The following is a 22107-nucleotide window of genomic DNA, read 5'->3' as shown; positions in this document are numbered from 1 at the left end:
GGTATGATTTCACATCTCAAATTCACACAGACAGGAAGGAGGTGGTTAAGTGCCCAGGACTGGGGGAGGGGAATAGGGAGTGTTTAATGGGGACAGAGTTTCAGTTTGGGAAGATAGTAAAATTCTGGAAATGGATGGTGGTGACGGCTGCACAACAGTGTTGATGCGATTACTGCCCCCGAACTGTGCATTTATAAATGGTTAAAATGGAAATTTTCATGTTTCGCATGTTTTTACCACACACACAAAAAAGCAAGAGGCAAAGGCACGTCTACGCACCTGCAGAATTTGGTTGTTCTTCTCCTGAAGCTGCAGGGACAAAGACTCCTTCTCTTTTTGGTGGAGAGACCGTGCCTGCTCACACTCCAGTCTGTGTCTCTCCTTTGTTTCATGCAAAGCAGCTTTCTTTTCACGTTCAAATTCGCTCTGTACAGAAACATGATTAAGAACAAAAAAATGCCATTAAGGTACAAAATAATGCTTGTTTCATTTCTCTGCTGTTCACTAGAACTTAGTTCATTCAACAAATATGTACCGATCCATACACTGTTGTGCCAAAAAAAAAAAGAGAAGGGATTGAAAGGGCCAAGGCCACCACCCACAGCGAACACATACTTGACAAATGGTCACATTAAGAAATTCTCCATCAAGAGGGCATCATGACCATCAAAACCCAAAACATTTAGAAACCTAAGTTCCTTTGTTTTTAAAAATAAACACTGTTTCTTCTTAAATAAAAAAAAGTTTAAATAAAGTTCACCTAACAAATTAAGCTATATTAATGAAGTGAAATAAACTTTTTCTTTATTCAAAAAACTACAGAGGTAGCACTTTCAGAATTATAGTCCATCCCTCTACAAGAGCACTCTTGGGAACACTAGCAAAAACATCAAAATCAACTTTTTCAGGGCTCTGGAAATTGAGAAAGGCTCACAAATAAACAGTTTGCAGTGTTTGTTGCAAACTGATGGGGACTGCTCTGTGAGGTTTCGGAGACTGCAGCCCCGAGAGAACAGGCTCTGAAAGGGACTACTAAGTCTCCCTGGAAAACCAGGTTACGCAGGAGGCAGACATGACCCAACTCTAATACCGAGGGTTCCTGTGGGAATCAGGCCTGATAAATACATTGTATCCTTTGAAGCTTACTCTGCTTTGCTTTGTATGGCTCTGTAGATATAAACCAGATGTTTAAGTTCAAGGCATAAAGAGTAAATTCCTTATTTCATGAAACATGTCTTAAAGACCCTCTGGCATCAGCATGACTAACAGACCCTGACCTATGACACATCTCTGTGCTCCTTCAACTGTTATCTATAGACAATACCTGTTTTTGTATGACTATCGCCTTTCCGACATTAAATGATGAACTATGCATGCATGCTGCATACGCCTACACAAACCACTCCCAGTAAAAGCCATTGGGGAGAAAGGCTAGGCTTGGGGCATTCCCCACTAGAGGGAATCACACACACTTTCCCACCAGAACAACAACATTGTTCCCGGATGATTTCTTTCTCATCTGCGGCAGGAGGGAGAGCTCCCCTGGACTGAGTTCCTCCCACAGCAAACAAAGGCTGGGTATCCACCAGAGCAGCAAGCTTTGGGGCATTTGAACCCACCCTAATCCCATCACTTCAACCTCAGGGACAGTCTGAAAGCAGCAGCCCAGCAGCCATTGGGGGAGGTTAGGGCTCCCCCACAGTGCCACCTGGCAACCGTCAGGAACTGGCCCATCCTGGAGCTCACTGAAATGCTCCACTCTCAGAGCTATTCTTCATTTGACCCAGGGCAGAGCATACTCTGTATCAACAATGCTATGCTCAAGCCATTTGTCCCAATCAGCAGCTTAACTTCATGTGGACCGAGGCTGTGGCAACAGCTGGTGCTAAAAGAGGCTGACCAAAAGACTAACAGGAAACACTAGGAAATGGATGTTAACAGGCGGCTTTAAAAAGCTCCCACATATACCTGGGAACTTAGAAAGGATGAGCATGTGCAGGGCTGTGCACATGCCCAGAGACATAAGAAGATGCTGAGCCCTCACCTCCCCCTCCCCTTGCAGCTCCGCACAAGCAGGAGTGAAAGCTGACGCAGCGCGGTTAACTGCCTGCCAGAGCCCTGACGGCATGATCCGACCTAAGCACCTCACGATGAAGAGAAATTATAAAAGAAACCAAAGAGACACTCTGGAGCTGAAAAGTGGAATTGCTGAAATGGAAACTTCACTAGAGGAGCTCAATAGTCGATGCAAGTGGGCAGAACAATTGGCAGGCATGAGGACAGGTCCGTCAGGGGAACAGAAAGAAAAAGAATGAAGAAAAGTAAGCAGAGCCTCAAAGGTGTGGGGGGCAGCATCAAAGACTAATGCACACACAACAGGAACCCCAGGGGAGAGGGGAAAGCCAACAGGGCAGAAAGATTATTCGGAAATAAAAGGGCCAACAGATTTGATGGAAAAAGTAGGAACCTACACGTATGAGCTCAGTGAATTCCAAGCAGAATAAACTCAGAGACATCCACACCTTGACATGCCATAAGCAAACTGCTGAAAGAGACAAAGTCTGGAAGCAGCAAGAGGGAAGCAGCTCAACACGAGGGACCCTCGGAACAGCCAGCTGGCTTCTCATCATACGCCAGAGGGCAAGAGGCAGGGAGACTGTCAACCAAGACTTCTGTATCCAGGAAACTCAGTCCAAAATGAGGGAGAAATTAAGATATTCCCAGATAAACAGGAACTAAGAGAATTCACTACTAGTGGACCTGCTCTGAAGGAAACAGTAGAAGGAGTTCTTCAGGCTAAAATGAAAGGACACTGGACAGTAACTTGGATCCACATGACGAATTAGTAGGTAACTATACAGATAAATATAAAAGATAACTGCATAAAGCAATAAACATAAAATGCATACAGATATACTTTGTACAACAACATTAACACAAAGGAGTGAGGAAGGAATGAAGCTATATAAGCAGAATGATTTTGTAAACTATTAACCTTAAGTTAGTATTAATATGAACTACAATGTTACAAGATGTTCACTGTAATACCTAGGGCAGGGGTTTCAAACTCATTTATACCTGGGGTGGGGGGTCCACATCAGTCTCCCAGTTGCCAAATGTAACTTTAGGACCGTATAAACAATAACTATCCTTAACAGTTAGACGAGAGCTCGGCACTGCCACCGGGTAGAAACAAGGTGCTGGGAGGATAAACCAAAGTGGAGGGTCGGATTCGGACCACGGGCCTTGTGTCTGCCACCTGTGCCCCAGGGCGAGCACTGAAAAAATAGCTCAAAACTACTAAAAAAATAAAAATCAAGAAAATTTGAGCCCTGTCTGATGTGGCTCAGTGGACTGAGCACTGGCCTGTGAACCAAAAGGTCTCCAGTTCAATTCCCAGTCAGGGCACATGCCTGGGCTGCAGGCCAGGTACCTGACTGGGGGCGTGTGACAGACAACCGATAGATGTACTTCTCATACATCGATGTTTCTCTCCCTCTCTTTCTCTCTCCCTCCCACCTCCCTTCCTCTCTCTCTAAAAATAAATAAATAAAATCTTTAAAAAAAAAAGAAAACACAATAGATGTGCCTGGAGAAGAAAAAATAAGTAGTACTGCACAAAGAACACCAGCATAGTAATAAAAATAAATGCAAATGATAATGAATTAGAGACATTCAAACTCTATCTAAACTGACCGCAGGTTCTCTTAAAGTTTTCAAAAACTGTCATACAAATAGATGTTCAGTTTCTTATTTTTTACCAAGAAAAGATGAAACTGCCTTGAGCAATCGGTGCTGGTCACACTTTGGTCTCCTCCTCTTTCCAGACCCAGACCCTGCGTGGCGGCGCCACCCCAGGCAGAGTCCTCCATGGAGGCACGCCTCCGAGAAAGGGACACCCAGCCAACTCCCGTCAGGGCCCTCTTCTCCCCACCGCACTCCAGAGGGGGGGAGCCTGGAGAGTGGCCCAGTCGCCTCGCACACATGTGTTAAATACTCTTCTGATAAGTGACACTGCTTTTCTAACAGGTGCAAAGATATCTGTGACCCACATAACACCCGTTCACAGAGGAAGAACAGCACGTCCCAGCTATTTTGGGGACAACGACTCTGGCATCCCAAGAAATGCCCAGCAAGGCTTTACGTAATATCTGTTTGCGGCGAGCCTGAGGGAAGACTGCAGGAGGAACAGGCCACCACCTACAAGTGCTCACACCAAATCACAGACCGGAATCACGTTCACGGGGAGTAAGGGAAAATGCCGGCCGTCACCCCAGGAAGCCATAAAAACAGGCCCAGTGCAAGCAGGACCCTGTGTGGTCCTGATGTGAACACCCAGAGGAGGAGACTGCAACGCGGGCTGGGTGTAGGATGAAATTAAGAGCCAACCTAATTGTTTAGGTAAGAATGGATGGTGGTTATGTTACATCGGGGAGAAAAAGGCCTTCCTTTTTAGATACTGAAAACACATGACATCCGGAATTTGCTTAAACAACAGGGGTAGGGGTAGGACTGCCACGCCCTCCGCTGGGTAGCCAAGTCTTACTGAGCTGCTCTATTTCTGTGTGTGCTGAAGTTTTCTCCAATGAAAGGTCAAAATAAAATAGGGGCAGGAGCAGCACATCCCAACCCCTATATGCCCCGTTTTCTTTTCCTCTTTTTTTTTAAAAAAAGAGTTTACTTATTTATTTTTAGAGAGAAGGGAAGGGAGGAAAAGAGAGGAAGAGAAAAAACAATGTGTGGTTGCCGCTCACACACACCCCCACTGGGGACCTGGCCCACAACCCAGGCTTGTGCCCTGACTGGGAAAGGGACCAATGACCCTATGGTTCCCAGGCCGGCGCTCAGTCCTCTGAGCCCCACCAGCCAGGGCAGCACCACTGTTTTCTTCTGTGAAACCAGCCAGTCGGAAAGGCCACTCACTTCAGAATATCTCACACTCACAGCCTTAGCAGCAGAGCAGAGAGAGAACGTCCTTGAACGGGTACAACTGTAAAAATACTCCTCCAGAGCCCTGGGAGCACCAGACAATAGGCAACACAAGTAAAATCTGTTCAGCAAAGAATACAAATGACACTGTTCCAAAATGTGTAAGGCTCTTCACGTTACAAAGAGATAAAATGGGCAGGACTGCGGCAGCGGCAGCTCAGACTCCTCAGCAGGAGGGTGTTAGCAGGTGAGCACCATGAAGAGAGAAACGACAGAGACTGAGACACGGTCAGCGTGTCCGCAGGTCTCAGAGCAGTGCCTCGGGAGAGGAGGACAGCCGTCCACACTCGGGGTGCCACTCTCCCAGACACTGTCCCTGGAGCCTGATCTGCAAACCACAGTTGTACAGTGGGGCTGCAGGGATTGCCACACAGGTGGGTTCCAGCCCCTTGGACAGGTGGGAAGAATGCCCACCTTACACAGGAGCTCACAGAACCTGCCAGCACCCCGCTGTCACGTGCCATTCACCAGAGTGCCTACACAGTGAAGGTGCTGACAGGTCGATGGCTTGTCCATCTCACAACCTCCACTTGTTCTCCCTTTAGTGAAGCAGCTTCCTGGATGCCACCTGGCCCTCTGTGATGGCCCTTCAGGACGCAACTCAAGGGGCTGGGGGACACTTAGAGGGCTGAAGGGACATTGAGGGGACCCAAATGAGCTGAGGGGACACAGAGTGCAGATGGGATGCCGAAGGGACATTAGGAGGACTGAGGGGGCTGAGGGGACACTGAGGGGAGCCTGAGAGTGCAGAGGGGACACCAGGAGGGCTGAGAAGGCTGAGGGGACGTGGTCTCAGCCGGAGAACGCCGTGAAGAGAAGATGGGTGCAATGCCACCCGTCCGTGGCCCACTGCTCTGGCCCTCGGCTGGGGTCTCACCACGGGCTTCTCCAAGCTGCCTTGAGGGCACGGCTTTCTGTTTGTGGTCCCCTTCTGTGTCCTCTCCTCCCTTTGACCATGGGAACTCGCCTAGTGGCCTGATCCAGGACAACTTAGAGTCCAAGGAGCAAATGTCAAGAAAAAATGCCTACCCCCAAATGTTTCAATCAAACAAGGAGGGATGAGTCTCATTTTTAGGCTTCCCTTAATTTTTGTAATCTCCTCTAACTCTCATCTGGCAACTTTCATGTGAAGAAACAGCAAGGATGCTGTTTGGATGCTATGCAAGGATGATGTGCAAAATTACTTGGGTAGGCATGTGTGTGCGTGCACACTATGGCGGGGACAGGGTGCACACAGGGAGTAAGTACCCTGCTGGTTGAACATCCTACACATGTGCAAAGGGAACTGAGGACACGAGCCCCACGGCAGGTCATAAGGACCTGGCCAGGTACCAGCCTCCAAAACCCTCCATGGCAGCCTCATGTGCTTGAGAGAGTTCCTTTCCACTTGCGTTGTTAGACGTCATCATGAGAACGACTGCATATACTGCATAACTTGATGTACTGCATATAAACACACACACACCCTGATGTACAAAGTTCAAAAATCTGAAAAAGAACCAGTCTGTGCCGATTCCTAAGAGCACCTACCACAGGAAATGTATTCTGTGAGGACACAAGTCTGACACAACCAAGGCTGCCCACCCTGCACCATCCCCCACCTTCCTGCAGTGTGGACACCTCCACCTCAGCCACTGCTGCCTCCTCCTCCAAATCTGGACCAACCACATTCCTGTCACCACACCCCCATGCCACAGCTTCCCCCCACATCCACCCCTAGGACCACTGTCAACCTCACTTCCACAGACCCTGTGAGCCATTAAGAAACCCGTGAGCCCCCAGCCCCCGAGCACTGCCCCTATGTCCTCCCCCCCCATCCCTACGCTTCCCAAGGGCCAGGGTCAGCTCTTGCCTAGACTAAATAGTTGCCTCCACTGCTCTTCCGTCCTGCCTCCAAATGGCCTTCAGCACAGATGCTTTGTTGCTGCCTGCCAGATAGGGTCAGGGCCCTGCCCTCCAGGTGCACCCAGGCAGATCCTGGCATCCTCACTCCCCACTGACCCCCAAGATCCCAACAAGGTGTGGTGGGGCCACCAGCACCACAGCAACAACTGCAAGGCAGGAGGTTTGCAGGAAGAGCAGGATCTGGCCCCTGCATCAAAGCCCCTCTTGGCAAGCTCCCAGGGAGGTCTCCATCTGGGCGCTACTCTGGACCCCAAGCCACAACAACAAACAGGGCAGAGAACAGACAGAATGAGCACGACAACCACACCACACACTGCCGGGAAACAGTGCTGTGGGGTCCAGGGGGGAGGGGCTGGGGGCCATATCGATCAGTTAGGCAAAGGCTCATTTAGAGGGTGACGTGATTAAGCGAGGAGAGAGCACGAGTTTCCATTCAGGGACAAGGACACGTTCAGAGCCAAGTACATCTGGTATGTCACAGAAACAGCGAGGCAGCATGTGGGCCATGAGAACAGGGGAAGGACAGGAGACAGGGTCAGAGGACACGTGTGGTGGGAGTTTGTGGGGAACTATGCCCCCAGTCCAGACGACAGGCCCTAAGGTTTTAAGGTGCATCATAGGGTGCACAGGGCAGGGACCACTGTGCAGAAAAGAGACTATTGGGAGACTACTGGTCAGGCTCCTCACAAAGGCCCCAGGTCCTCTTCGTGGGTCCAAGGCCCGCCCAGCACCCAGCCCCACAGGCTTCCCCAATTCTCTGTATGTCTACATGCAATGGGGTGGTCTGATGAGGAGCCCCAGAAGGTCTGGTACCCCATGGGGGCCAGAGTCCACTCCCTGGTGGTCCCTGAAGCCTCTGCTGCACAAGAAGAAGGAGCCCTCTGCACACTTGGAGCACTGACTACCTGGCCCTCTCCTGCAGTACCTGCTGCTCTGCCCGCTGCCTCTGCATCTCCGCCGCATGCATATCGCCAAGCTCCTGCAGGGCTGCTTGGTGCTGCTGCTCCAGGCGCAGGACCTCAGCACGCACCTTGTCCAGGGCCACGGTCTTCTCCTCCTCCAGCAGGCGCCTCTGATTAAGCAAAGCTGCAGCCAACTCCTCCTGCCAAGAAAGTCCTCAGTGCACTGCACCCCAAATGCCCCATTTCAGCACCCTCATTTCCTAGGAATGAAGGCGCACATCCCACCCTGCATAGGGCAGCACCTGGCACAGTCTGCCCCTGGGGGCCTGACATGCCCACCTCGCCCACAAACTGGGCATAACAGCCCCATCCGGTATGAGGAGATCAAAACCCACAGTGACTCTATAGTTTTAGGCCAAATACGTATGTCCTATTCATGAGACACAGGTGCTAGAAGTGTGCAGGTGACAAAGGTGGGCACCAGTCCAGAGTACCTGGGCCTTCTCTAGAAATTCCCATTCATACCAAACTTAAACTCACTGTTCTTGACACATGACAGAGGGTTTAATTCCATGATGCACCCACGAAGGTGCTATATATGCTGCATATGCACAGGGGGAAAACCAAGCTGCTGAGGCCCTCAAGTTCCAGGCTCACAGTGAGGGCCAGCGCCGCCAAGAGGAGCACTCCGGCCCAGTGAGATCACATGCACACTTCCCAAGGGTCGGAGAGCCCGAGCCTTCCCAGGGAGTCTGTGATCATGGGATCAAAGAAACCCTCAAAACTCACTGTTCTAGCCCTGGCTGGGTACCTCAGTTGTTAGAGTGTCATCCCAATATGCCAAGGTTGCAGGTTCAATACCCAGTCAGGACACATAAAAGAATCAATCAATGAACACACAAATAAGTGGAGTAACAACTCTGTGTTTCTCTTTCTCTAAAATCAGTAAGTAAAAATTTTTAAAAATCTCACTGCTCTAGATCTACCTCATGAGGATACCGAAGTTACCACTGCCTGGGGTGGTGAGAGACAGATAGACACGTGCCGACATGGGCTTGCACAGGCGTGGACACCCTTCACACACACATGCAGGGACACCCAGGAGCACAGTGCGTCACGCAGGCAAGGGACAGAGGCCTGTCCTGAGGCAGGGCCAGTGCCCGGTCCTCACCTGGTGAGCCTCACGAAGCTCGGTGGCCAGGGCCCTCGAGTGCTCAGTGTGTTGGGTGCTTAGTTCGGTTCTCTGGCTGCCCTTTGCGGACTCAAGCTCTTCGTCATGTTTTCGCTGAAGTTTCTCTAACTCCTGAGTCAAGATGATTTGGTGAGAAGAGTCTTTTTTCTGCAGTTGTTCCTCAAGGTCTCCTTGCAACAGCTCCAGGGCCCGCCTGTGCTCATCCCGGAGGGTCTGGATTTCAGACAGGTAACACGACTCGACAGAATCCAGGTGTGACAAATGTCTCGTCTCCAGAGCACTGACTTCAGCAGCGTGTTTTGCCTGCAGTTCAGCCACCCGAGCTTCTGAAAGGTCCCACTGCTCCCTCTGGAACACAGCCTTCAATTCTTCAACCTTGGCCTGGTGCTTGGCCTCCAGCTCCACTGTTAGGGACAGAATGTGCTGCTGGTGTCTCTCCTGAAGGAGCTGGAGCTCCGCGGCGTGCTTCTCCTGGGCTTCCCGCAGGAGAGCATCTTGTTCTGTAGTGAATTTCTCTGTGATTTCCTTACGTTGTTCTAAAAATCTGAGACGACACGCAAAGTGAACACACAGCAAAACATGCAGTCATAAAAGCAGCAACCTCTTCACATTTCCTGCAGGAAACACTTCTATCTACAAGGTCATTATTCACGGGTCTGACTGTCCTTACTCCTCCCTCTGCCACAAATGGCCCAAGAGCGCTACTGCCATGAGTAAGTGGAGCCAAGGGGCCACATGAAGCTGGAGGATTCAGAGGCCAGAGCCCAGGTGTCCCTGGAATAGCCCGAAGTGGAGGACACAGGATCCACAGCAAGAAGCCACAGGCACACTCCCAACAGGCACCACGGCAAAGCAGCCATGACTATTACCTGTGGAAGAAGGAGCTCCACAGGGAAGGGGCAGCAGAACCACTCACAGGAGCCCACAGGGCCACAGAGAGCATTCCAAGACCTCAGAAACACCCTTAGGTTGTGAGCTCAGGGACGTGAACTAAAAGAGCCACGGGAGGCACTGACTGGCTAAAGCAGAAGCAAGAAGACGCCTTCTCATTAAAGCACCCAGAAACCCACCAGGAATGAGGAGCCTGGAACCTCCACCCGTGCAGGTTACATAAGTGACGCGGTTTGGTGAGTTCACAGAAACAACAAAAGCTGTGACTGGTTTCACACTGCTGTCTACCAGATTCTGTAAAGGTGTTTCCATGGATTAACCCCATTTAACCTTTACCACACAGGGAGAACACTCGGGTTTCATGCCCACATAGTGCATCAGGATCAAACTCCAGTCCAGAGTAGAAGGTCTTGCACCTCCCTCGTGACACGGGCAAGGAGCTGGCACATGAGAGGCAGAACCAACAGCATGTCCACCAAACCCAACACTGACAGAAACCGCAGCCATGACAGGCCAGGTTTGCAGAAACAGTGGGCACCAACAGAGAAGAACCAGAACACATTCTAAATCTATTTAAAACCTCTAGATGTATATATTTTAGTAAAAATGCTTACTTTTAAAGAATATATTTAAAAAACACAGAAAGCTCATGTGGATAAACTGCATGTCCCTATAATAGATGAGGTCTAGAGTTACACAACTGAAATTTTAAAACACGCACACAAAGAACAAAAACAAAGTGACACATGCATGTGCACTAGCACCCATGAAACTCCACCGGAAGGATTTGGACACTGCTTCTGCCAGCACGTCTTTTTTCAGAGCTACGTGTCCCGTCCTCATTTTAGGGTAAAAAATGAGTGTCCAAGATTCAGAATGTCGCTGAGAGCCCACAGCATGTCGTCTCAGGAGATCTGCTTCCCACCCTCTGCCAGGTGTCCAGGGTCAGATCTCAAGTGGGAACCTGACAGACGGCTCCACACTAACAGACTGATTAAAAAGTGTCGCTCACCTGTTCTGGGCCAGCATCAGCTGGAGGTCACAGTCCTCCTTCAAATGAAGTGCAGCACGCTCCTGGTCCTGGTCCCCAGGAGCCAGACCACTGCTGGGCACCTGGCCGCAGTGCAGAGACTCGTCCCCAGTGAGGCCCAGCTCCAGCTGCTGCAGGCGGCCCTGCTGCTCCATCAGGGACCCCTCCAGGTCCAAGATCTGGGCCGCCTGCTGATCCTGCAGTTGCTTCATTTCGATTTCTCGGAGCTCAAACTTGTTTATTATTGACTGTTTCTCCAGTTCAGCCTGTTCTCTCAGGTCCAGGAGCATACAAGTTAACTTCTCTTCAGCTCCTCTCCTGAGGGCTTCACTTGCACCTTTCCACTCTGCTTCTTTTTCTTTAAGTTCTTGTTTCATTAGCTGAATCTGATCCTTAGCCTTCCTTAGTTCTTCCTGGTGATCTTCAATTAAATTATGCTTTACCTGTAGATAACAATTGTATTTAAGAGGGAAGAAATTAAAGGAAAAAATTACTGGCAGCAAACATCCAAATCCATCTCTGAAAACAGAGACGCTTCCATGACATACAGGCCTTATGCTGAGCAGAGCAACTAGACTACTTCCTGTGTTGATGGGGATAGAAGGAACCTGAAATGAACAAGCTTAAAATGACTTGTTTAAGTGAAAGATGTCCACATCCTGGCACATGGAACCAACTGCTCTTTATGTCTGGAGGAACTGAACGGAACGCAAATATGAGCTGAAGGCCTTCTCTCTTGCACCAAGACCAGCCACAGGGGAAAATCTGACATGGTGCGGGTCTCCTGTCTAGGAAGAGGCCAATGGCCCCGACAGAGCAAGGAGATAAGAAGTCTGAGGGAGATGAGAGCAGCAGACAGTGTCCTGAGTTCAAGTCTCTGGACTTGCACGACTTATATTCCAAGATATAAGGAACCTGAGTAAGGGGCCGGTGAGCTAAAACTACTACTTTTAAAGGTATTTTGTCAAATGTAGAATGAACCAGCAAGCTGAAGGTAGGCAAATATCCCAGTTTTCAAAAAAAAGGGAAAGAAAGTAGGTCAATAAACTACTGAACATAACCAAAAACTAAACAAAACCTAAACAGGTATGTCAGACTGACCTCAACTCCCTACTTAAAGCTTATTAAAAATAAAGTTCAGGGCCCTGTCCCTGGTGATGGTGCATAAGTTCTAATCAGACCAAACTTCCCAGAGATAACAACTCTGAACTCTGGATAAAATACAAAAAATTATCCAAAGGCCTAGAGAGTATTGAAAAGAAATGGCACTAGGTGACTGACCGTCTGCACTGTGCTCCCAGGAAGCCCATCGTCTCGCTTGTTTGAACAGAGGGACTGGAAAGTTGAGAGAGGAAAGTACATTAGGACAGACCCAGAGGAGAAGAAGAGCTGCAAAATGTGGAAAAAAACAAATCCTAAGCCCAGGCTCATGCCTGACCAACACGTGTGTGGGCAGACTCCTAGGGCAGGTCAGGGAAGACTGAAAGAACTGAACAGCACACTTCAGTCTGCACAGAGAAGAGGGAGTGTGGAGTCTGACTCTAGCCACGTTAGCTGCCTACTGAAACGTAAATCATTATTCTTCAGAGGAACATAAGAGAATCCAGAGTCTCCACAATGTCCAAGATCCAATCCAAAAATAGTTAATATGCAAAATAAAGAGGAAATACGACCCATGCTAAGGAGAAAATACAATCAATGGAGAACAACCCCAAGATAACACAAATGTTGAAATTAGCAAATAGAGGTATTAAAGCAGCTATCATAACTGCATTTCTGAACATAAAGGAAAATATGCTCACAATGAATAAAAGAAAAGGGAAGAAAAGAATTGTGGCAAAGAAAACAAACTATTAAAAACAACAAAATGGCCCTGGCTGGAGTAGCTCAGTGGATTGAGTGCGGGCTGCAAACCAAAGCATTCCAGGTTCGATTCCCAGTCAGGGTACATGCCTGGGTTGTAGGCCACGGCCCCCAGCAACCGCACATTGATGTTTCTCTCTCTCTCTCTCTCTCTCTCTCTTTCTCCCTCCCTTCCCTCTCTAAAAATAAATACATAAAATCTTAAAAAAAAACAAAAACAAAATGAAAAGTCTAGAATTAAAAAACACACCATTTAAAATTTTAAATTCAACAGATACTTAAAAGCAGATTAGAGATGACAAGAGTCACTAACTTGAAGATGAACAGAATTTAACCAACAAGAAAACAAAGAGATTAGAAAAAAATGACATGAACAGAACCTCAGGAACCAAAAGATACAGCATTCATGTTAATGGAGTTCTAAAAGGAAAGAAACAAAGGGGGCAGAGATAAAAAAAATAAAGAAAATACTTGATGACAATTTCCCAAATTTGGGGAAAGACATAAATGTACAGAATTTCCTGTTATTAAAATTAAAAAAACACCATCATTTCAATAACATCACCATTAAATAAGAAAATACGAGGTCAATCTACTATAAGGGTTTTTTTTTGTTAAGATTTAATTTATTTTTTAGAGAAAGGGGAAGGGAGGGAGAAAGACAGAAAAACACTGATGTGTAAGAGAAACATTGATTGGTTCACATCCCAACGGGGGACTGGTCTACAACCCAGGCATGTGGGTTGTTTCCTTTTCTCAAATATTCCCAGTTAATTTTATGTACTAATTTTCAGACTTTATGAGAGAAAAAATGTCAAAGAAAATCAGGCCTAAGCATTCATACTAAAATGACTGAGAAGGAAACAAAGAAAAATCTTTGAAGGAGTCCAAAGAAAACAACATGGGACATTCAGGGAAATACTGATTTGAACAATGACTGACTTCTCAACAGACACAAGGCCACAGAGAACAATGTCCTCAAGTCCTCGACAAAAACCAGTCAACTCAGACTTCTGTATGCATCATCTTCAAGAATGAAGATGAAATTAAGACTTTTCAGCTAAGAAAAAACATGTGAAGATCTGTACAAGAAATGCTAATGGCGAGTCTTCAGGCTGAAAGGATCCTACCAGCTGCAAATTCAGATCTTGGGGAGAAATGAAGAGCACTGTAAATGGTAAATGGAAGACTATTTATCCCTAATTTCTTTCAAGTATGTATGACTCTTCAAAGCAAAGCACACTGCAAAATTTACAACACAGGTAGATCTAATACATATGAAAATCAGATCATAAATGACACAGAGGAGATAGTAAACACACCCACACAATTGTAACTTCTTATAGTGAATGTGAAATGGTGTGATGTTAACCCTGAGAAGCCTGAAAAGTTACAAATGTCTATTCTAACCCTAACTGGAGGTGTTCAACCTGCAAGCATGTGGGCTGCATGCAGCCCAGGATGGCTGTGAAAGCAGCCCAACACAAAATCGTAAATTTACTTAAAACATCATGAGATTTTTTTGTGATTACTTGTGGCAGTGTATATGCTGTGTGGCCCAAGACAACTCTTCTTCCAGTGTGGCCCAGAGACACCAAAAGGTAGAATACCCCTGCCTATCAGGTGATTTCTCAAAAGAATCCTTACAGGCAAGAAGGGGCTGGGAAAAAAGCATTCAAAGTCATGAAAGGCAAGGATCTACATCCAAGATGACTCTATCCAGCAAAACTATCATTTGGAATGGAAGGGCAGATAAAGTGCTTCCCAGATTAAGGTCAAGTTAAAGGAGTTCATCATCACCAAGCCCTTATTATACAAAATATTAAAGGGACTTATCTAAGAAAAAGAAGATAAAAAATATGAACAATAAAATAACAAACTCACAAATACCAACAAATAAACCTAAAAAAAATAAAAACAAAAACAAACTAAGCAAATTGGAACAGGAACAGAACCACAAAAATGGAGATCACATGGAGGGTTATCAGTGGGGAGGGGGAGAGGGGAGAATGGGAGAAAAGGTACAGGGAATAAGAAGCATAAATGGTAGGTACAAAATAATACAGGGGGAGGTTAAGGATAGTATGGGACATGGAGACGCCGAAGAACTTATATGTATGACCCATGGACATGAACTAAGGTGGGGGAATGCTGGAGGGAGGCGGGGTACAGGGCAAAGGGGAGAAAAAAATTGGACAACTGTAATAGCATAATCAATAAACTACATTAAAAAAAGGAAAAAAAGTAATGCAAGAGACACAACTCAGACATTAACAAACACATTAAAATTAACTCTAACATCCAAAAGGCAGAGGAAGAAGGCAGACACAGGAAAATCAGATGGACCCTGTAGAAACTCAATACAATGGCAGACCTCAGTCCACCCATATCAATCACATGAAAAGTAACAGACTACACACTCTGATTAAAAGGTAGATTTCATCAGAATGGATTTTTAAAAATACCTAACTACATGCTGTCCATATGTGTAATACAGTGAACAATAAATATGCGGCCTCTATCCCCTACTGCTGACACAGCTGCTAACACCCTTGGCATCTGTGCAGCGCGCTAAGAGGATCTCGTACACAATGAGAAGAATGGTGGCTGGGAGCCCTACCTAGCTTCGGGATGGGGGCTGCTCTCCCGAAAGACCTCGCTGTGACTAGAGGACTGGACCTTCTAGCCCCACTCTGACCTCCAAGGAGAGGAAACAGCTGGAGATTGATTTCAATTATCAAAGGCCAGCAATTTCATCAATCATGCCTGTGTAATAGAACCTCTACAACATCCCTTAATCAAAGAGGTCAGGAGAGCCCCTGGGCTGGTAAGCATGTAGGCGCTGGCCGGCGGCGCCCGGGGGCACAAAAAGCTGCACGCCACCCCCATCTTGCCCTGTGCCTCACCTCCTTCCCGTTGTTCCTGTTTGAATCCTTTGTAATAAACTGGTGACAGTAAGTAACTGTTTCCCTGAGTTCTGGGAGCTGCTCTAGCAGCTAAACCTGAAGGGGGGTAGCAATGATGGGAACATTCTGACTTTGTAGCCAAGTCAGATAGAAACATGGGTACTTGGGGACCCAACATTTGAGACTAGACTCTGGAAAAAGGGTCATCTTATGGGACTCAGCCCTTAACCTGTGGGGTTAGACAGTAAATTTGGGTAGTTTCTTTTAATAGTAAAATAAAGCCCTTGGCTGGTGTGGCTCAGTGGATTGAGTGCCAGCCTATGAGCCCATGGGTCACCAGTTCGATTCCCAGTGAGGGCACATGCCTGGGTTGCAGGCCAGGTCCCCAGCGTGGGGCACATGGGAGGCAACCATACACTGACGTTTCTCTCTCTCTCTTTCTCCTTCCCTTCCCCCTCTCTAAAAATAAATAAATAAAATCTTTTTTAAATTTAAAAAAAAGAAAATTAAAATGGACAAAACAAGGTACAGCATGCAAACAAAATGCAAGAGAAGGCTGGAATGACAATATTATTAAAAGATGAAGTAGGTTTGACTAGGAGAGAAAATGGGTATTTCATTAATGACAAAAGGGTACATTTATGAGAAAGTCACCATATGTATGTAATAACAGATATTCAAAACACTTAAAGCAAAACTGGACAGAATTAAAGGGAGAAACAAATAATTCCACACCACCTCTCTCAATAATTGACACAACAGTCCAGAAAATACATACACACATTTACACATAAACACATGTAAAAATTAGAAGACACTGCGGAAAGCCTGTCCCTCAGGGTCAAGTGCCTGAGGCGGCCGCGTCTGATGGCCGCAGCACACAGGCGGCCGGCTCAGCTTCCACGGAGCTCTACTCTTGCCTCTGCCTGGCTCCACATCCTCACCAAGGCCTTAATTTACAGAGCTGCGTGTCATCAACCTTGCAGGGACTAATAGTTTCCTGTGAAAACTGTTTCATTGGAGAATGAAAATCCAAAAAGGCCTTCTCAGAGAAGAACCTGGGCTGAGAGGAGAAGGCCAGAATGACAGAGGAAATGGGGTCGAGTCAAAACATATGTGGAAAAACCTTAAAAGTTCCAGCCCTGACCAGCATTGCTCAGTTGGCTGGGCATCATCCTGCAAAGGCAAAGGTCACTGGTTTGATTTCCGGTTAAGGGCACGTGGCTGAGTTGCAGGTTGCCCCCAGTAGGGGGCATGTGTGAGAGGCAACCATTCGATGTTTCTCTCCCTCTCTTTCTCCCTCCTTTACTCTCCCTCTAAAAATAATAAATAAATAAATAAATACTTAAAAAGAAGTTCCAGTCGCCTTAATTTAATTATTCCTACACGGTGATAAAACAGTGCTGCTGTGCAGAGGCCCATCAGTAACCCAGTGGGTCTGCATTTGCGTGTTTGTCAGCGTGCACAGCAGTGTGGCAGCAGGCCCACCACTCAGGGTCTCGTGGACACTGCGCAGCTGCATGGCCCACTAGAGGAAGAACCTGGGGGTCGGGACAAGGCCTAAAGGTTGCCGTGGCTCCAACCCCTTCCTGTGTCCTCTGGAGACACCCAGCCACTCCCTCAGCCCCTGGAGACAGGTGGAAGGAGCAATAGGAAGCAAAGCTCTGGCCTCACCTGGGAAGCAGGCTCACTCCAACTGAGGGAGACACCGACCAAACCTGCTCCCGGCCATGCACATGTGTCGCCTGACATCCTACCCACCCCCTTGGCCCAGGCCACCTACCCCCACAAGGTCACAATGGGTGTGGCAGCAGTGCTTTGCCACAGAGACTCACAACTCACTTTCTCCAAGTCCTCTTTCAGACGGATTTCCTGCTGCAGCTTCTCGTGTAAATTCTGGTTTTCTATTTTTAAAAAATTGATTTCTTCCTGGAGCTCCATCTCAAACAGTGAGAGTTTAACCTTGTGCTCAGTTTCCAAACCGAAGACTGTCGTCGTCACTTCGGTCTCTAACTCCACGGCCGGGTCCTGTGCATGCCGAAGGTGCAGGCGAGCGAGCTCTGTGAGGGAGGAGAGTCAGGAAGTACAGTCAGGTACAGCCCACAGGGACACCCACACACAGGGACAGGACACGCATTCAGATGCTTCCAACAGACATTCAGTTTTGGAAAACCCACGTGTGCACCCAAGTCAGGAGTAGGCATGACTGGCGGTCCAGCACTCAATGCACAGAACCACACTCAGTGCCGTCCCTACACAAACCCTGTCCCGGTCGCCCGCTCTGCTCCTTCAGTTTGGGTAGCAGGTGACTGCAATCAGCTGTGCCCGCCATGCCCAGGGACTGCAATGTGCTGCACAAAGACAATGAAGTACCTCTTGTGCAGGAAGGAGAACTGTGAAGAGTAAACCCCAAGTGCAGCATGACCTCAGCTCTCGGGGTCATGCCCCCTCTAGCTCTAAGGGAACCAGGCCAAGACAAACGCTTGTGCCAGAGCGCCCAGCGTGGAACCTGACTGCTGCCATACCCTCGTGTGTGACGATCTGCCTTGCCTCCTCAGCTCCACATGGAATACAGTGGCCCCCACACCCAGGGCTGTCCCACCCCCTTCTGGACTCTGTCTGGCTTATATCCACTCTCTCTACAGCAAGGCCACTACCTGTCCCCATCTATAGCACCCCTGGGTAACCACAGCTCCTTCAACTGCCACCACCTGGCCACCCCAGTCTCCCATTACCCCTCCTGCTGCTGCACAGTCAGGCCCTCTCCCAATACCGTGGGGCCCTGCTCCACCCCTTGAGTCCAGGACCCCTGTATGAGGACAACCCGAGCCAACTCCCAGCACCAGCACCGCATAGAAAAGGGATAGCACACCCAGATGACTGAGGCAGAGTAGATCATAGTGGAGGCTCCCAACCTTCCACAAATCACACCTGGGTCGCCGAGTTACACCCACCTGGGCCAGGCTCTTCCAAGAGCCCCACGTGCTGTGCCAACACCTGGGTCCTTGCAAGGTCTGCCTCCTCCTGCACCGCCACTTGGCACTGGGGGCTTTCTTCTAAGTGTGTGTGCAAACACAGGTCCTCCTTTGGGGAAGTCATACAGAGGAAACGTTTCAGTGAGCCTCTGCCTCGGGGCTAGTCACCAGCTCCCAGACATGCCCCGTGAGTGATGCAGGGTCACTTCATCCTCTTGTGCCGCCTGTCACATCCACAGGGAAGCAGCTGGCTGTGCCCCTAGGAGTGCAGGCTCTGCTAAAGCATGGGGCCCACAGCCAGCGAGTCCTCACGCTGTACTGTGTTCACAGGGCCAACACAGAGCCCCAGCCACATGGACACCAGGCAGACCCTGCCCACTGGGCCCCCTGCCCTTACTTCCCCTTCCCAGGTCAGGCCTCCTCCGCCTACTCCCTTCTGTCCTTCGTAGGCCCCATGGGCCAGGGCCTCAATCCAATGGGCACTGATCTGCTGTGGGCTCCCAGGCTTCTGCATCACTTACTCCTGAGCCTCCTCACTCCCTCCTCCACTGTCCCTGCCTTGCACTTTCCCAACCAGAGCCAATGCTGGGCTTGCTTGAGAGACCCCAGGGGCAGGGTCTCTGGTAGCTGCTGTGAGCAGGCCTGATAATGGGGCTCGGCTGAGTGTCCTTATGGAGGAAAAGAAAGGCAGACAGGCAGGCAAGGTGGCAGGCTCAATGCTCTAACACTTCCTGTTCCCCTCACAATGCAACTAGTTCCTCAATTTCTTCAAAAATCACAGAGGAGCCCTGGCTGGTGTGGCTCAGTTGGTGGGAGCATCATCCTATAAACCAAAATGTCACGGGCACACGCCTAGGTTGCAGGTTTAGTCCCCGGTCAGAGCACATACAGGAGGAAACCTACTGATGTTCCCTACCCCCTCCTCTCTAAAATCAACAAGCATGTCCTTGGGTGAGGATAAAAAAAAATCACAGAGGAGTCATCAACCTAAACTTCATGATTCCTGCCCCTGGGACATCTGAGCACACAAAAGGGCCACGTTCCAAATTGGAAGGACAAATTCAACAAGTCAGGGCTGAAGGTGACTCGCCATTTGGAAAATAAAAAAGAACTTAGAGCCTACACCTGCCGCCAGACAAGGGCTAAGCTACAGGTGGATGAAAAGTGAACATGTAGGAAAACACTGTTGCGCCGAGAATGGGGACAAATAGCTGCGGATGCTGTGAAGGACTCGGAACTCCAAACTCTGAGCCTACTGGCAGCCATGTGAAAGTGGTCACATCCAGAGACTGCAGGGTGAGGACATCCAAAGCACAGGGGACAGGGCAAAGGCAGGTCATAAGAAAGAATGGTCAGTAAAGAAGTAAAAACAAAAATCCAACCTCATTAATAAACCAGCCCTGCCCACACTCTGACCTTGGACCTCCGTCCTCCAGGACCGCGAGGTGATACACGTGTGTTGTTATGGCCGTTAGGGCCGACCGAGACACAACCTAAGTAACTGCGGATGGCAGACACAGAGCCGACAGCCAGCGCTCGCACGCTGCAGAGCACGTCTACGCTGCACCATCGGTGCTCCACCACCTCTGAGCACTGCTGCCCGACAGCGGCCACCAGACCTGGGGCTACTGGCACTTCAAGCGGTCACCATGGGTAAAAGGAAACCTCAGCTCCTTGGTTGCAGACACACTCAGGTGCTCACAGCCAAGTGTGCCTCTCCGTCCCAACTGGCACGTTCCCACCAGCGCAGAAAGCCCTGTTTGGACAGTGTCAGCCTCACAGGTTAAAATGACAGAAGCAAATACCATGGAGGTAACTCCAGGAAGAACACAGAAGTCGATAAATGATGCTCAACATACAACTTAGAGCAAAGGACACAACGTGACATTCTGCCGTCATCAGAAGCGTGGGGAGCGTGTGGAGACACGGGAAGCTGCGCCCTGAGACAGGTGGGACGACAGCCTGGCAGTACCGAGGAAAGGACAGCGATTCTCCTGGTCATCTGGTTCCCGTTTACACCCTTGGATCCAGTCCCATTTGTGGTAAACAACCACACAAACACACCACAGAGCAATATGAAGGGGGACCCAAAAACCCCCAGAATTTATTTATTAAAAAATGTTCATTTATTCTTACGTGTTAAAGCTTCAGTCACCTTCAAATTACTCTCCATTTGATGCAATATACCTATCAAGACTTTTTTCTACAGCCTAAAACAATTTGTGAAGTTGTCAATTTTGATGCCTTTTAGTGCTTCTGCAGTTTTTTGTTTCACCTCTTCGCCATCAGCAAAACGTTTCCCTTTGAGGGCATTTTTCATCCAGGGAAACAAAAAAAGAGTTACTCAGGCCGAATAGGGGTGAATAGGGAGGGTGAGGCACAGGGGTCATGATAGTTTTGGTCAAAAACTGCTGAACACTCAGCACCGTGGGGGCAGGTGCACTCATAAATCACCCATCATGAGATGGGCAAACGTGTTAAGAGTCTTCAAAAAAAAAATTCACTGTGGCAAACACAGCCTCTCACAACAGGGCCAGCTGGTACATTGATACAGATGGGTTCCTAGAATACTCACCTAGCGGGGGAAGACTGTACTATAAAGGGCCCAGCGTACAGAAGATAGTTCCAGTTTTGGGAGGGCTTCTCCTCCATACAAGGTACCAGAGCAATTCATCCACTAGATACAAAACAAGCCTTCCTCTACATGACATGTCACAGACGGCATTTGTGAAAAGGACAAAAGTTCAGACTTTATAACATGAAAGACAGACCACTTCTCAATTAAAGATTATTAAAACACAACCTTTCTCAATGATGAAAAATTAGCTCATACAATTTAACAGCAAAACAACAACAAAACCCACACAAACAATCCAATTAAAAAGTGGGCAGAGAACCTGAATTGGTGCTTCTCCAAAGAGGACACACAAATATCCAATAGACATATGAAAAGATGCACAACCTCTTGAATCTTCAGAGAAATGCAAATTAAAACCACAATGAGACATCAGCTCACACTTATCAGAATGGCCATCATCAACAAATCACAAACAAGTGATGGTGAGGATGTAGAGAAAAGGGAACCCTCGTGCACTGTTGGTGGGAATGATGACTGGTTTGCCATTATGAAAAAGAATAAGGAGTTTCCTCAAAAAATTAAAAATGAAACTGCCTATGACCCAGAAACTCTACTTCTGGGTATTTATCCAAGAAAATAAAAACATTAATTTAAAAAGATATGTACTGCTAAGTTTATTACAGCATTTTTTGCTATAGCCAAGATATGGAAGCAACCTAAGTTGTCATCAACAGATGAATGGATGAAGGTGTGTGAATGTATATACATTCATATAGCCATAAAACGGAATCAAATCTTGCCATTTGTGACAGTTTGGATGGACCTGAAGGCCACTATGCTAAGTTATCAGACAGAGAAAGACAAATAAGATGATTG

General features: G+C 48.0%; 1 protein-coding gene across 6 annotated transcripts in view; it reads right to left on the bottom strand.

The window, feature by feature from the left end:
* PCNT (pericentrin) overlaps window positions 1–22107 on the bottom strand; it is a 104075-nt gene that overhangs the window by 55610 nt on the left and 26358 nt on the right. For 4 of the 6 annotated variants that reach the window (XM_036017533.1, XM_036017532.1, XM_036017531.1 and 1 more), the window contains exons 12-17: window positions 18633–18762; window positions 17521–17738; window positions 10892–11352; window positions 8968–9532; window positions 7820–7996; window positions 280–426 (exon numbers count right to left, since the gene is read on the bottom strand). In XM_036017533.1, coding sequence (XP_035873426.1) covers window positions 280–426; window positions 7820–7996; window positions 8968–9532; window positions 10892–11352; window positions 17521–17738; window positions 18633–18762 — 1698 coding nt within the window. The remainder of the gene's footprint in view (window positions 1–279; window positions 427–7819; window positions 7997–8967; window positions 9533–10891; window positions 11353–17520; window positions 17739–18632; window positions 18763–22107) is intronic. The other 2 variants (XM_036017534.1, XM_036017535.1) reach the window with 1 other exon arrangement.

The sequence above is a fragment of the Phyllostomus discolor genome, chromosome 2 (genome assembly GCF_004126475.2).
Source record: "Phyllostomus discolor isolate MPI-MPIP mPhyDis1 chromosome 2, mPhyDis1.pri.v3, whole genome shotgun sequence".
Taxonomy (NCBI): domain Eukaryota; kingdom Metazoa; phylum Chordata; class Mammalia; order Chiroptera; family Phyllostomidae; genus Phyllostomus; species Phyllostomus discolor.
The sequence above is the reverse complement of the archived record's forward strand: the minus strand, read 5'-3'. Positions and strand labels throughout refer to the sequence as shown.